The following is a 17,171-nucleotide window of genomic DNA, read 5'->3' as shown; positions in this document are numbered from 1 at the left end:
ATTGGAAGTAGCTGGTTGTAATGGGACTGGTTCATTTCCCTATAGGTTAAAGTCCATATGGAGTTCTCCTTATGGAGAAGAGGAACTAGACATAACAGGCATTAGCTATGGAAGATATTCAGGACCTGACCACTGGAGGGCAGAAACAGTCTTCCAATTGCGGTTGCTGTACAGTCAGCCACCCCCCGTCATTGTAAGGACCAGGTCCCTGTGGAGAAGAGAACAGGTCACAACTATATGAAAACTGCCTCTCAATTTCACTAGTTTTACGTGACGTCATCAGCTACTCCTCTGCTCATTGGATGTCTTTAGTAAGGAGGCCACGCCTCAGCCCCAGTACGTGGTCCAGCCCTCCTGCCACTAACCGGTGGAGACGTCACTGCTGCAGCCGGAGCGCGCTTTGCGTGTATCTCGCTCCCGCGAGAGATTAGAGCAGGCCGGGGTTAAGATGGCGGCGCCCGTGCTGAGAGTGTCTGTGCCGCGGTGGGAGAGCGGGGCCCGGTACGCGGTTTGCGTTCTCGGTATCGTTCTATCACTGTATGCGTTCCACGTGGAGAGAGAAAAGGAACGGGACCCCGGCTATCAGGCCATGTGCGACCTTAACGAGTGGGTGCGCTGCTCCACCGTCCTCTCATCCAGGTACCGGGCACGTTATGTTTAGGGATGGCAGGACGATACAGGGGCACATGTGTGTCACCGTACATTCATTACTCCCTGGCGGCGTGAGAGGTCTGTCACTAGGATGGAAGCTGCTGGGGTGTCAGGGGCTTGGGCTGATCATTGCTGGCACTCGGAGGAGGCTATTGGGCGTTATATGTATATTATAGTGCTGGATATCCCCTTCATATGTATAGTGGGCGCCCTGGAGGCTGGAAGGTTGGTGTTGAGCCTGGGCAGCTCCATCCTGTGCCCATTGTGTGAGGTTGATGGCTGGGCTGTCAGGTGTCAGCAGTGCTGAATGGAAACGGCCACGTCGTCAGTCCAGCTGTCAGTGGTGGGGAAGCAGCAGGTGTGTGACCTCTTCACCTGGGGCACTTGGTGCTTATACGTCAGCTATGGTTGTTCGGGCATTGGAAAATGTGCCCTCTCTGCCTGTGGGGACACCCAGTATGCCAGTGCCCAAGTCTGTGACTTGTCATAATGCCACCAGCTGCCACACCCCCTTACAGGATATTCAGGAATGCCTGACAGCAGGTAACACTTGTATCGGTAGCAGGAAGTAATCCCTGCAGATTACAACCAGTAATCCTACTGACATCTGGATTAACCGTATAGGTGTGTGTGTGTGTGTGTGTATATATATATATATACCGTATTTTCCGGACTATAAGGCGCACCGGATTATAAGGCGCACTTTCTATGAGCGCCTTGTAAGCAATCATGTTTCATATATAAGGCGCACTGGATTATAAGGCGCAGCACATTACCGTTAAATAAACCATTGCTCAGACTGCAAGTCAAAATTTATTACACTTTTTAACAATAACTTGCAACTGGTTCAGCTGTAATTGCAAATCAAAACGTTAAGGGTATGTGCACACACACTAATTACGTCCGTAATTGACGGACGTATTTCGGCCGCAAGTCCCGGACCGAACAGTGCAAGGAGCCGGGCTCCTAGCATCATACTTATGTACGACGCTAGGAGTCCCTGCCTCGCTGCAGGACAACTGTCCCGTACTGTAAACATGATTATACTACGGGACAGTTGTCCTGCAGCAAGGCAGGGACTCCTAGCGTCGTACATAAGTATGATGCTAGGAGCCCGGCTCCTTGCACTGTGTTCGGTCCGGGACTTGCGGCCGAAATACGTCCGTCAATTACGGACGTAATTAGTGTGTGTGCACATACCCTTACCGTACTTTTTCAGTTCATTCCTCCACCAGAAATCCATCAAATCCGTCATCTTCAGTGTCGGAGTTGAACAGTTGGGCGATTTCGGCATCAAGCATGGGGTCCTCCTCTTCATTATCCGAGTCGGTTTCGTTGCTGCTGCTAGGCTCTTCAGTGGTGATTCCAGCCTTCCTGAAAGCTCGGATGACACTGGAGACTGATACATTCTTCCAGGCATCCACGATCCACTGGCACATAGTGGCATAACTCGCACGGCGTTGCCTCCCTGTTTTGGTGAATGTGTGGTCACCTTCTGTCATCCAATGCTCCCATGCAGCTCGCAATTTAACTTTAAATGACCTGTTGATGCTGATATCTAGCGGCTGGAGCTCTTTGGTTAATCCACCAGGGATGACAGCAAGCTCCGAATTAGTTTTCTTCACTTGGGCTTTGACAGTATCGGTCAAGTGGGCGCGCATCGAGTCACAGACCAATAGGGATGGGGATTTGTGAAAAAAGCCACCCGGTCTCTTGACGTAGACCTCCCTCAGCCACTCACTCATCTTCTCCTCATCCATCCAGCCCTTTGGGTTAGCCTTAATGATGACACCAGCAGGAAAATTTTCTTTAGGCAAAGTCTTCCTCTTGAAAATTACCATGGGTGGTAGTTTCTGGCCATTAGCCTGACAAGCGAGAACTACAGTGAAAGATGACTTCTCATTTCCTGTGGTACGTATAGATATCGTACTGGTCCCTGTTTTCTCAACAGTACGGTTTACGGGGATATCGAAAGTGAGGGGAACCTCATCCATGTTAATAATGTGTTCTGGCTGGATATTCTTTTCATTTATCTTGGTTATGCAGTAGGTGCGGAAAATGGCCAGCTTCTCTTCATAATCCTTTGGTAATTGCTGGCACACAGTAGTTCTGGTGCGAATGGAGAGATGACGCCTTTGCATGAAACGAAAGCACCATGAAGGACCTCCTCGAAAGTCCTTGATCTCCATGTCACGTGCTAAAGCAGTGGCTTTGAGTCTAATAGAGACAGTGGAGACGCTTCTACATGCGTTTCTCTGTTCCATAACCCACTGTTCTATTTTGTCCTCCAACTGTGGCCACCTTGCTTTGTTTCCTCGGAAACTCAGTTTGGTCTTCTTTACTTGGCGGAGGTCATCTTCTTGTTTTCTCCACTTACGCACCATGGATTCATTAATGTTGAATTCTCTTGCAGCTGCCCTATTTCCATGCTCTACTGCATAACTTATAGCTTTAAGCTTGAAACCTGCATCATAAGCATGTCTCTTAACAGGAGGCATTTTTTGGGGTAGTGGGTATAGTTAACGCTAAAGCAAAGATATATTGCAAGGATCCTACAGAGCTGTAAGTATCACTCAGTGTGGCTCCTGATTACGGTGGCCGTAATGCTCAATCCATTTATGGATACTGTAAAAACCCAAGTGAAGAATAAATTCATAGGCGCACGGGGGGGAGGAGCATGGTGTGTGCTGTGGTATGCCGCCGCCGACCCCTGCCGCCCACGATAGAGGTAAAGGATCCTGTATGAACCCCTCTCTTTACTGTCGGGTTCATATATAAGGCGCACCGGATTATAAGGCGCACTTTCTATTTCTGAGAAATTCTCAACATTTTATGTGCGCCTTATAGTCCGGAAAATACGGTATATATATATATATATATATATATATACACCGTGCTGAAACATATGACGTCTACAGCTGTGACGTTCGCTGGCACTATAAGGATATCTAAAATGCAGGTTTCCAGTCTATCCTTAAGCCCTGTGTGACTTTCCCAGCCATTTATGTTGGCATAAAGCATTGTTGGTGTGTGTGTGTGTATATATATATATATATATATATATATATATATATATATATATATATATATACTTTATTAGAAGACAAATCCTTCACCATGGGCAACAATTTTTAATTGAACCCTTTGATATAAAAGTCCCGGTGTGCTTCGCTCATCAGTCTCCTTTACTTCATTCTATTTTAACACGATTCTCAATTTATTTTTCGAAAGATCTTCTTTGTAAACGGTAAGGCTGAGATGGGCAATGTCATGGTGTTCCTGCTGCCAAGTTGTTTTTACTCTGTCAGCACTGTGTCAATCCAGTGATGTGACAGACTGGTTGCTAGGGATACACTGCTTGACAACGACAGGCTTGATGGTCCGCTCATTCCTAGCTACAAGGCTATTCCTGAATAATCCGGTCCATAGCTCGTGACTTTTCGGTACCACTTTATTCCCTCACAGCTTTATCCTATCTTTGTAAATATGATAAACTGTCATTCCACTAATGTGTTTGGTTAGTCAGCATAGAACGGGCTCCCCTGCCCCATATCCCTTTGAGCCACTGCAAGAGCTGCTCTGGAGGACTTGGCGCTACCAGGTGTTACCCATGTAATACTACAATTCCGTGCGGCCGCCTGTGATGAGGACCCATGGCCCACACCTGTTGGGTTTTCCCACCAAGCACGTTTGTTTGATTACTTGGGGGCTGAGACCACTCACTGATCACTAGAATGGGGGTCCGAGGTTGAGGAGGGATTAGTATGGAGCGGCTATGCGTTTCACTAATGCATGTCCTAGACAACACTTTTATACAGGGAGTCGAGTAAGTTTTAAAATACATTACATTATTAATATTTAACTGATTCACTGTTACCGTCCAGATATTCAGTCCATTTCTGAGGTGGAGTTAAAATCTCCCAGGTGGCCAAAAGCCGCCATGGAAAAGAAGCTCCTCTGTCTCCCATTAAAATAAATTGGGGGCAAGTTGAGCAGTTTTTTGGCGCTGATTCCAAAACGGTTTCCGCGTGAAGTGACCCTAAAACCCACAGGCATTCTATTAGGCAATGCCTTTGGCAGGGGCTAATAGGCATACACTAAAGGGAGATCTAGGGGCCCTTGTTAGACCATTAAAAACCATTGGCACCCCGCTATTGTGTTTCTGGGGTGAAAGAGGGTTCCTGCTCCATTTGAAGCCACTTGGATGTCGCTATTAACCGCGGCATATAAGGAGTTAAACGGGCAGAATGAAAGCTAATTTTAGTCCCACCGGTTAGTGCAGGTGCCCGGCTATCTTTAGACAGCCCGACACCCGCTCTAGCCGGCACGGTACACCCGTGCCAGGCTTATGTCACAGTGCCTCCTTTTCACTGTGATGTGGCTTATGTACCCATAATGACCGCTGTGAAACAGTGTATGGGTGGTCATTCACCACCTTTATGCTCTGTGAGGGCAGTATAAGGTAGTGACAGAGATGCCGACTTCAGCGTTGTTAGACTTTGTTTTGCTGTGGTGTAGTTTTTGTAAAACGTAAATATTAGTTGCAGCGATCGCATTGTGCTGTACGGGAGCAGTCCTTAATAGCTGCGGCTAACCTAATATCTAAGTTTTACAAAAAATATGTCGCAGCCAGACCTCTCAATGCTGAAATCAGCGTGACACTCAGAGGGCAGCATAGAAGTGGTGACAGATTCCCTTTAAAGTGTACCTGTAAGGTTAAAGGGGTAATCTGGGTTATTAAATTGATGGTCTCTCCTTCTCCTTAGTATAGGCCATCAATATTAGATCGGTTGGAGTCAGACTGTCGGCACCCCCACCAATCGTACGAGCGCCACAGCCTCGTCATTGTTTACTTAGTTCCCTTTGTACTTGCATGTGTCATTACACTTGTAACGGCCGTGCAAGGTATTGCACCACAGTTCCATTCCGTGGCCCCATCAAACATCTGATCGGCGGGGATGCCAACAATCGGACCCCCATTGATCTAATATTGATGGCCTTTCCTTAGGATAGGCCATTAATTTGAATAACTCGGATAACCTGTAACGCTTAATCTACATAGTTTAATAAATGGCTGTACAAGTATATTTTCAAAATGAGCTTATTTACCTTAATTTCAGCGTTTAATGGCAGATTTAAAAAAAAAATCCCCATTTCTCTCTGTGAAGGTACTCTCTAATTTGGTGCCATTTGCTTGTTCTCTCTTACTAATCTGCCAGTGTAAAGTGAGGATGTGATGATGACCTGGGGAAGACAGTTACTTTATAAATGGGAGGGAGAGATGGTGTTGTGTGGAGGCATCGGGCTGTCACTCCTTAGGCCAGCCCTGGAGGCAGCGCTATCCGAACTACTAAGAAGTGATTTAGTGACTAGGGTTGCATGATGCATCAAAACTTCAATACAGTTATTTTATGTATTTCAAAACTGAGCTGTGCGGCCGCACAGCTAAATATAGTAATACATGATTCATGAATGTTGTTGGAGTGGGGATGTGGCTGTGTAATACAGCCATTGCCCCGCTCGGAGAGTCCTGACAAGTGCGTGCGCGGTCAGCATGATGTGATGTGGCGGGCGCACTACAAAACACACCTATGTTTTGTCTTCAGTGCCTGTGCCGCTGCTCATTAGTGCGGCGCCGGACGCATCACCTCAGGCTGACTGCGTGCACTTATTGTCAGGAGCGGGGCAATGTCTGTATTACACAGCCACAGCCCTGCGGTGGAGATCAGAGAAATCTATCATTGCCGCCGCTATTCCCTTGAATGCTGTGATCAAAGCTGACCGCAGCATTTAAGGGGTAAATGAGAAGGGGGCTGCCCTTTGAATCGTGTCACAGGAAATACCTGTGACGCGATCGAGGGACATACCATATATGGGCAGACAGCCCAGGGTCCACTGAAGGACCCCACGGCTGTCTGACCATATTTCCTGTTCGGGCATACTTTATGTCCTAACTGCCTGTGTACTATCAGTACACAGGCTAATGTACTGGCATGTAGATATATGCCAGTACGTTAACGTTTTAAAAAAAAAAATATTTTTTTTGTTTTTTATTTTTTTACAACCTTAAAATAAGTCTCAATACATAAAATATACACATTTAGTGTCGTCGTGACCATAATAGCAAATTTATAGTCATTTATGATGTTCACGCAGTTATAAAATAAAAACTGCTTTCTTTCACTTATTAATGTGAGGCACGAGGTATTATTAATTATGTCCATTATGACTGAGGAACATGATGGGGTTAATTACTATTAATGTGAGGCACATGGAGATTCAAAATTCATAATACCATGTGCCTCACATCAGAAAATAAAAACGTTTTTTTTATTTTTATTGTCAAAGTATGGTTTTGGTATCGAGTATCGCAATACTACACGAAGTATCGGTATCAAAGTCCAAATTGTGGTATCGTGACAATCCTATTAGTGACTGTAATCTCGGAGATGCATGCCCTCTGATCAATGGGGTCTGTGGATGAGAAACTTGATCCTGCACCGATCAGGGAGCATGGAGCTCCGAGCTCCGTTACTATATTACTACTTGTTAGTAATGATAGCGCTGCCTCTCATTATTAGATTTAATGGACCTAGCCAGAAGCTTAGTGTCGCTTTCTTCACCTCCAGCTGGGCTGTTGGCGCTGACTTTTTTGGGACGGTGTAACTTCTAAGTAAGCTGCATATGTGGCAGGATTCTTTAGGTAGGGGGCTGCTGTGTGCTTGTTGAGCAGGGTGCACATTAGAGATTTCTACTTGCCATTTTACGCTATCCAGTGACGACCGCTTCTTCTGTAGAGGACAGATCTAGCATGATTGCTGATATGTTTGAGCGGACGCTTGGCAGAATGGGAAGTAAGAGAACCACTGCTGTGACTACCATAGGGAGGAAGCCAGCTGCTATGTCTTCTGGGGAAGTTAGGTGATGTGCAGGGTCCACACATACCGCCCCCCCCCCCCCGCCAATTACAGAGCATTCTGCGGTTTAGATTTATGGTAGCTACAGTATTACTCGGCAGCCATAAATGCCTTGTTGGCCTCTCTTGTATGGCTCCTGATGTCTCTTTCCCAAAACTCCCAAGCTCTCTTTACACATCTGTCTTCATAGACGCAAACAAAGATTACTTTCACCTTAGGCTACGTTCACACGAGCGTATCAGATTCACGCGTGTGAAAAACGTGTGTAAATCTGGTCCATGTGTGATGCGTATGCATCAGTGCCCTTTGTATGTATCTTTTTTTTTTTTTTCAAATCGACTTGATGTGCAAATCACCCTCTCTAATAGGACATATGGAAATGGATCTAGAGGAGCTGTAATTTTTTTGTTTCAATTCCTTTAATTGCCGCCCCCCCCCCCCCCCCCCCCGTGTCCTGTTACGGTCCATTTGGCGCCCACCTAGTATGCTAATTTTGAGTAAAGGTAACGAGCGGAGGAGACCTCATCTCTCCTCAGTAGGCGGTACCCTGTGCATCGCTGTGGGGCTGTCCGTTCTTATTGGACTATGTCACCAAGATGCAAGACTCAACGCCTGCTCAGGAGAGCTGAGGTCTCCTCCTCTCTGTACCTTTTACTCAAAATTAGCATGTTAGGCACCAAACGGAGTGGTGTGCTCTAGCTGGATACGGGAGCATCAAGAAAAAAATTCTACAGCGCTGGATTAAAGAGGCAAGGAATAAGGGGAGACATGTGGTTTAAAAAAAAATAAAAAATATATATATATATATATATATAATCTCTAATCTCTATCTGGTCCTCCTTTAAGTTCTAGCAACTAGCAGTTGTATAAAAGTATTTGCGGTTACAATTAGTTCTACCTAGTTTGGACTGTCTGTATGGGTGCACAATCCTTCTATTCCATTGTGATTCTTTGCTTCAGTGCAGGAAAGAATCTGTTACCCGTTCGTGTCTTTTTTAGTGTTAAAAGTTGTCAAACCAATTCCTATCTGAATATGCTGACGAGAAGCAGTTTATGGACTGTTCAGACTTTCCTACCCTCTGAGCTTGGCTGAGTCATATTCATGTGGAGGAGACTTTCAACTTCTTTGTTTCCAAGTTCAGTTTATCTTGTGTCTTGGCCTCAATTTAAAGGGAACCTGTCACGCACATTATGCTGTCCTCACTGAGGCGGCATAAGGTAGTGACAGACACGTTAATTTCAGCGGTTTGTCACTTACCTGTTAATGTGATGCCGTTTCTGAGGAACTTGCGTGCAGAGCCTGGGCAGTTCCGCCAGAGAGGTGTCCAGTGTATTCATAAGCTGCCGCTAGCACTGCCCACTCTGATCGGCAGATGTCTCCCTATGTTGCACCAAAATTTCGATACTTTGCACCCTCAAACGGTTCAATACCGTTAATTCATGTATTTTGATACTAAGCTGTGCGGCCGCACCGCTAAGTATAGTAACATGAATGTTTTTAGAGCGGGGCCGCGGTTGTGTGATAGACGTTGCCCCGCTCTCGAGTCCTGACAAGTGCGCACGCAGGCAGCGTGATGTGATGCGACCAGCGCTCTATTAATGGTTACAGGCACTGAAGACAGAACATGGCGGGCACACTACAAAACACCCCCATGTTCTGTCTTCAGTGCCGGCACTGCCGCTCATTAGTGCAGTGCCGGCACTGCCGCTCATTAGTGCAGTGCCGGCACTGCCGCTCATTAGTGCAGTGCCGGCCGCCTCACCTCATGCTGATTGTGCGCTCACTTATTGTCAGGAGCGGGGCAATGGCTGTATTACACAGCTGCAGTCCCGCTCTAACGGCCGAGATCAGAGAAACCTCATCGTCGCCGCAGCCGCTATTCCTTTGAATGCTGCGATCAAAGCTGACTGCAGCGTTCATGGGGAAAATGAGAAGGGGGGATGCCATTAATACTTATTAACTCCATGTACCTCGCACTAACCCAATATTGTTTTGGTATCGGTATCGAAGTCCAAATTTTGGCATCGTGATAACCCTTCTGCCGACGATGATTTTATAGCCTGCATAAACTGTGATCAGCTGAAAAACGAGCGTTTGTTCGTTTGTCGGCTAATCGATGCCCTGTTTATGTGGGCAGTTGGCTAAACTAGCATTGTTAGGCTAGATTCACACGAACGACTGCAAAGTCAGACATGAAAAACGTCCGGTTTTCGCATCCGAGCTTCACCTGTGCGGGACCCGTTTTCACGGATTCCTCATAGACATGAATCCAGCAGCATCAATAGGAAAAAGTCTACAGGGGAAAAGACAGAAGTTCTCCCTTTCTGTCTTCAGGGACCGGTTACCCTGGTAATACATAGTTACATAGTTACATAGTTTGTACGGTTGAAAAAAGACACATGTCCATCAAGTTCAACCAAGGGATGGGAAAGGGGAAGTGGGATAGGAAAGGGGAAGTAAAAAATTTCTACACATAGCAGTTAATATTTTTTTGTTCTAGGAAATGATCTAAGCCTTTTTTAAAGCCATCTACTGTCCCTGCTGTGACCAGCTCCTGCGGTAGGCTATTCCATAGATTCACAGTTCTCACAGTAAAGAAGGCTTGTCGCCTCTGCAGGTTGAACCTTTTTTTCTCCAGACGGAGGGAGTGCCCCCTTGTTTTTTGAGGGGGTTTTACATGGAACAGGATTTCACCATATTTTTTGTATGCGCCATTCATATATTTATATAAGTTAATCATGTCCCCCCTTAGTCGTCTTTTCTCAAGGCTAAATAGGTTTAGTTCTTTTAATCTTTCCTCATAACTTAGATTCTCCATGCCCCTTATTAGCTTCGTTGCTCTTCTTTGTATTTTTTCCAACTCCAGGGCATCCTTTCTATGAACTGGAGCCCAGAACTGGACTGCATATTCTAGATGAGGCCTCACTAATGCTTTGTAAAGTGGTAATATTACCTCCCTGTCCCGCGAGTCCATGCTTCTTTTGATACACGACAATATTTTGCTGGCCTTTGAAGCAGCTGATTGACACTGCATGCTGAAATTTAGTTTATGATTTACAAGTACACCCAGATCCTTCTCAACAATTGACTCCCCCAGTGTAGCTCCCCTAGGACATATGATGCTTGCAGGTTTTTCGTACCCAGATGCATAACTTTACATTTATCTACATTAGACTTCATTTGCCAAGTGGACGCCCAAACACTTAGTTTGTTTAAATCTGCCTGCAATTCACAAACATCTTCCATAGTCTGAACTATATTGCATAGCTTGGTGTCATCTGCAAAAATAGAAATAGTGCTATTAATCCCATCCTCTATATCATTAATAAATAAGTTGAATAATAGTGGTCCCAGCACTGAACCCTGGGGTACACCACTTATAACTGGGGACCATTCAGAGTAGGAATCATTGACCACAACTCTCTGGATACGGTCCTTGAGCCAATTCTCAATCCAATTACAAACTATACTTTCTAAACCTATAGTCCTTAATTTACCCATTAGATGTCTATGAGGGACAGTGTCAAATGCCTTTGCAAAGTCCAAAAACACTATATCCACAGCGGCCCCTCTGTCTAGGCTTCTGCTTACCTCTTCATAAAAACAAATCAGGTTGGTTTGACAGCTTCTGTCCTTTGTAAAACCATGCTGGCTGTCACTTATAATACTATTTATTGTCACATAATTCTGTATATAGTCCCTCAATAGCCCCTCAAACATTTTCCCCACAATTGATGTTAAGCTTACTGGTCTATAATTACCCGGCGAAGACCTAGTGCCCTTTTTGAAAATAGGCACCACATTTGCCCTGCGCCAGTCCCTTGGCACTATACCACTCATGAGAGACTCTCTAAATATTATGAAGAGGGGGACAGAAATAACTGAACTAAGCTCTTTAAGAACTCTAGGGTGTAACCCATCTGGTCCCGGGGCCTTGTGTACATTTATTTTATTTAATTTAGCTTGGACAATATCTACATTCATCCAATTCAGTATATCAACTGATATATTAACAGCACTGGCACCGGCTAAATCAGCTGCTCCTTCTGTTGTATATACAGAGCTAAAGAACCCATTTAGTAACTCTGCCTTCTCTTGATCCCCTGTGACCAACTCCCCATTACCATTATCTAGGGGTCCTACATGTTCAGACCTTGGCTTTTTTGCATTTATATGCTTGAAGAATTTTTTAGGATTTGTTTTACTATCCTTGGCCACCTGCCTTTCATTTTGTATTTTTGCTGATTTTATTACATTTTTACAGATTTTATTAAGCTCTTTATATTTTACAAAGGCTGCAGATGTAACCTCAGATTTGTATTTTTTAAATGCCCTTTTTTTGTCATGTATTGCCCCTTTCACAGAAGGTGTAAGCCATGTGGGGTTTAATTTGAGTCGTTTATACTTGTTACCTGTAGGAATACATTTTGCACTATAATTACCCAAGGTAGATTTGAAAATCTCCCATTTATCATTTGTCCCATTATTTGACATTAGTTCTTCCCAGTCTATATCCTGAATTGCCGCCCTCATCCTGGGGAAATTGGCTTTCTTAAAATTAAATGTTTTTGCCCTCCCAGCCTGCGTTTGTTTTTTACAGTATAGGTAAAATATAACTATATTATGATCACTGTTACCGAGGTTTTCACGAACATTGACATTCCCAACAAGCTCTGCATTATTAGAAATGACCAGATCCAACAGAGCTTCACCTCTAGTCGGTCTTCCACAAACTGGCCCATAAAATTTTCCTGCAACAGGTTGAGGAAATGTCTCCCCTTTGCAGTTGAAGCCGAACCATGACACCAATTAATATCCCGGAAATTAAAATCTCCCATTATCACTACAGTACCCGCCTGTGCAGCCCGCTCCATCTGTTTATATATTTGACCTTCTATCTCTTCAGTTATATTGGGGGGTCTATAGATTACACCAAAAGTAATTTTTTCAGTGTTTACTTCCCTTTGTAATTCCACCCACAAGGTTTCAACCTCCTCACAATCTTCACCCTCTAATGTCTCATTTACACTCACCTTCATATCGCTTCTCACATACAGACATACACCACCACCTTTCCTATTTGCCCTGTCTTTCCGAAACAGTGTAAAACCCTGTAGATTTACAGCCCAGTCATGTGAAGAGTCCAGCCATGTTTCAGCAACACCAACTATATCTATATCTTCTTCCAGTATTAAGGCCTCCAGCTCCCCCATTTTGCTTGCTAGACTTCTGGCATTTGTGAACATACACTTTAACTTGCCTTTAAATGTTTCAATTTCACTATCAGAAATTTGATTATTTGACATTTGGGCCTTTTTATTTTCACTGCTGTTTTGTAACGAAAGGATCTCCTTATCTTGTTGCCTAGTCCTCTCCCCACCGTCTGTTTCTCCCCCCACCAATATAGTCTGACCCCTCTCTAACCTAACTACCCCTTTATTTCCTACATAGGCCTCCCTCCTCAGCCCTAGTTTAAATATTCTTTCCTGGTACATGGCTTTAAATACTATAACGGAGGTATGTCTGGAGTATTAGTTAGAATAACTGCAACTTATGTACTCCTCCTTGGTTAAAAATATTTCCCAAAAATGGTAAGAGGAGAATTTCTACTCTGCTGAAAAAAATGTAGTGCGACCTAAGGATGGGACTTAAGTTATTAATTCATAATCGGAATTAAGAAGGAAGATAGGCTGAGAAGAGCCAATAACTATTGCATCTTTGTCGCTTTTCAAGATTAGTGTGAGGAGTGCCTTTTGCAAAGATTCAAATATAGCTCAGTGACTCAACCTTGATAGCTGGCCGGAGTCCCTCCACATATTTCACCAGCATCTCCGAGGGAATCCCATCTCTACCAAGGGAGACTGGCTGCGAAATGTAATTCCTCCAAAGTTCGTGGCAATTCCAGTGCATCTGCCTGTTTAGTTGTTAGTCTTGGCATATCATGTAAAAACAAAAAAAATATCTCAGGCATAGACTTAATGATGAATATAAATCCTGATCAAATCCCAAAGATTCCTCCGATCTCCTCCATCCCTGCCCTTTATTGCACTGATAGCTTGGATCCTATCCTGGATCTTTACCAGCCGAGTTAACCACTTAGCTGAAGTGGCCCCTTGAATATGGAATTTAGACTTATTAAAATATGTAAGCAGCAATTTAATATGTCCGGATCATTTATTTATTTTTTTAAACCCTCTTAGAACGTCCGCCTAATGTGTCCAGTGCAGGTAGACACGTATGCTTAGTAGCTCAGTCCACCCACTCGGATCCTGTTGTACAAGGACAGCAAAATATATCACCACACTAGAAGCGACCTCTTCTCACCTTCACTCAGAACATCCACCTAATGTGTAGAGAGGGAATTAAAGGAACACAAGGGGGTTCCACAACCGGAATATAACCACAATATCTGGGCACAGGTGCAGTTTTAACAAGTGTTTCCAATTGAAAAATTGTTTTCTACGATCTAACAGAGAAATGTAATATTGTTCAGGCGAATAAATGTTTTTACCATTTTAACTCCGTAGCGCACCGGTACATCCTGTATTGCAGTGCTTTAAGGCACCGGGACGTACTGGTGCGTCCTGGCTAACAACGGACAAGGTGACAGAACTGTGCCATCATCTGTTTGACAGTTGATCGGCACAGTAAGATGGCAGGGGACCAATCACAGCTCCTTGAGAACGTGTATGTGATGGAGCCAACACCCCGTTGTAACGGCCAGGACCGGAGCTAGCATACGATCCGGCCGATTAACCGCTTAGATGCAGCGATCAAAAGCGATAGCTGAATCTAGGTGGTTAGATCGCACCCGATGGTTGCCAATGGCAACCAGAGGCCTAACAATAGCCACCTATTATGGAAGCATATTAGGCCCTGCCAGGAGGCAAAGCCTAATAGGCTTGCTGTGAGTGAATAGCTGACAGCTCTAATACACAGCACTATGTAGCTAGTGCAGTGTATTAGTAGAGCGATCGGGGCTTCATGCCTTCAAGTTAATAAAAATGTTGTAAAAAAATAAGTTTCACGTTAAAAAAAAAACAATAACCGCCTTTTTTCCCATAAGAAGTCTTTTATTATAGAAAGGAAAACATTAAAGTGGACATATGTGCTATCACTGCGTCCGTAACGACCCGAACTATAAAAATATCATGTTATCTTACCGGCACGGTGATCCCCGAAAAAAAAGAAAATAAAAAAACAATTCCAGAATCGCTTTTTTTTTTTTTGTTTTTTGTTTTTTAGCCACTACCCCACCCAAAACAGAATAAAAAAAAGTGATCTAAAAGTTACATGTACCCCAAAACTATACTATTAAAAACTACGGCCCGTCCGGCAAAAAACAAACCCTCCCACAGCTTTTTTGATGAAAAAATAAAAAAAGTTATGGCTCTCAGAATATGGTGACACAAAAAATTTATTATTTGAAACAAGTGATTTTATTGTACAGACATCTGCAAAGCATAAAAAAAGATTTACATATGGTATCGCCGTAATCGTATCGACCCGCAGAATAAAGTAAAATTGTCATTTATAGCGCAAGGTGAACGCCATAAAAAAAGAAAAACATCAGAATTGCTGGTTTTTGCTTGCCAAAAAATGAAATAAAAAGTGATCAAAATATCGCATGTACCCCAAAATGGTACCAATGAAAACTACAGATTGTCCCTCACACAAATCAGGTGGAGAAAAAAATAACAAAGTTCTGGCTCTCAGAATATGGCGACACAATGTGCAGTGTCCAAAAGCGGATAAGATTTTTTTATCAGTGTGACACCGGCCACATATCTATGAATTATTTTTTTGTTTACCGTGTTTTTATACCCTCTTCTTATGCCCTGATGTACTCCACACAGCTTAGGGCCTGTTCACTTCAGCGTTCGCTTTCCGTTCAGGGGTTCCGTCTGAGGTTTCCTTCGTGGAACCCCGCAACGGAAAGTCAAACGGAAACCACAGCTTCCTTTTGCATCACCATTGATATTAATGGTGACGGAAACATTGCTAATGGTTTCCGTTTGTCACCGTTTCGGCAGGTTTCCGTCTTTTCGACTGAATAAATAGCGCAGTCGACTGTGGTTTCCGTTTGACTTTCCGTTGCGGGGTTCCGCGATGGAAACCTCCGACGGAACCCCTGAACGGAAATCCAACGCTGATGTGAACAGGCCCTAACATATGTCCCCACATCATAAACTGAAATACCAGCAAAACCCCAAACAGAACTGCCACTAAGCAAAATCTGCGCTCCAAAAGCCACATATATGGCATCGACATACCGTAAGAAACGGCTTAACAGTTAGAGGTATTTGTATTCAGTGGCACAAACTGGGCACAACTTATTGTTCACTAAAATGGCATAAAACTGGAAAACTGCAATTTTCACTTTGCACCATCCACTGCGCGTTCATTTCTAATAAAAGGCAAACTGTGGGGTCAAAATGCCCACTACACCCCTTAAAAAATGCCTTATGGGGGTGCAGTTTCCTAAAAGGGGGTCACTACTTGGAGGTTTGTTTTACTATTTGAGCCCAGAGCCCTGAAATTGTGGGCCAATTCTGAGAAAATCACCAAAATAGGCCTCACATGCGCATTTGTTTTTTTCACTCCTAAGCCCTGTCATATGTCCAGGCAAATGATAAATGCTTTGAGGGGTGTAGTATACAAAATGGGGTCACTCTACTCTGGTACCTAAGGGAGCTCTGCAAATGCAACGTGGCGCCTGTACACCAGTCCAGCAAAATCTGTGCTCTAAAAGCCAAATGGCGCTCCTTTCATTTTGAGTCTGCCAAGTGCCCAAACAGCAGTTTGGTGCCACACATGGGGTATTTCTGTACTCTGAAGAAATTGGGTAACAAATTGTTACCCATGTGGGATAATTTGAAAAATTGCAGAATCTGGGGAATAAATATTGATTTGCATTTCTCTGGTAAAACTTTCTGTTTTGGGTTATGTTCACACACTTCGCAAAAAACGTCTGAAAATACGGAGCTGTTTTCAAGGGAAAACAGCTCCTGATTTTTAGAAGTTTTTTAAGCCACTCGAGTTTTTTACGGCCGTTTTTGGAGCTGTTTTTCTATAGTCCATGAAAAATGGCTCAAGAAGTAACATGCACTTCTTTTTTGCGGGCGTCTTTTTACGTGCCGTTTTTTTTATGGGCACTGTAATGTAGGTGACAGCAGTGCTTTTTATTTAGAAAAATGATCTATTTTTACCACATTAGGAACGATTTTAGCTTTATACTAATTTGTTTCTTAATGGCCAAGTGGGCGTGTTTTTACTTTAGACCAAGTGGGCGTTATACAGAGGAGTGTATGACGCTGACCAATCAGTGACCAATCGGCGTCATACACTTCTCTCCATTCATTTAGCCAGCGCATAGTGACACTGCGTTATTCACTATGCGCTGTCTTATACTGACATATTAACGTTACTGAAGTGTTTAGACCGTGACTAGACATTCCTTCCAGACAGGACGTGATGTCTATTCACAATCCCGGCACTTCGTTAACGTTTCTGTGGTACTTCTAGCAGAGCAAGCGTAATCTCGCGGGATCAGGCTGTAAATGACATGTTACAGTGTGATTTACGCTTGCTCTGCTGTAACT

The 17,171-nt window shown here is 44.0% G+C and overlaps 1 protein-coding gene across 1 annotated transcript in view; it reads left to right on the top strand.

Annotated features, from left to right (window-relative positions):
• The first annotated feature begins 372 nt into the window (after window positions 1-372).
• Window positions 373-17,171, top strand: part of VKORC1L1 (vitamin K epoxide reductase complex subunit 1L1) — a 32,875-nt gene continuing 16,076 nt past the window's right edge. The window contains exon 1 of the mRNA XM_075852919.1: window positions 373-639. Coding sequence (XP_075709034.1) covers window positions 449-639 — 191 coding nt within the window. The 5' untranslated portion in view covers window positions 373-448. The remainder of the gene's footprint in view (window positions 640-17,171) is intronic.

The sequence above is a fragment of the Rhinoderma darwinii genome, chromosome 2 (assembly GCF_050947455.1).
Source record: "Rhinoderma darwinii isolate aRhiDar2 chromosome 2, aRhiDar2.hap1, whole genome shotgun sequence".
Taxonomy (NCBI): Eukaryota; Metazoa; Chordata; class Amphibia; order Anura; family Rhinodermatidae; genus Rhinoderma; species Rhinoderma darwinii.
Note: the sequence above shows the minus strand (reverse complement) of the source record. Positions and strands in the feature narration are given on the sequence as shown.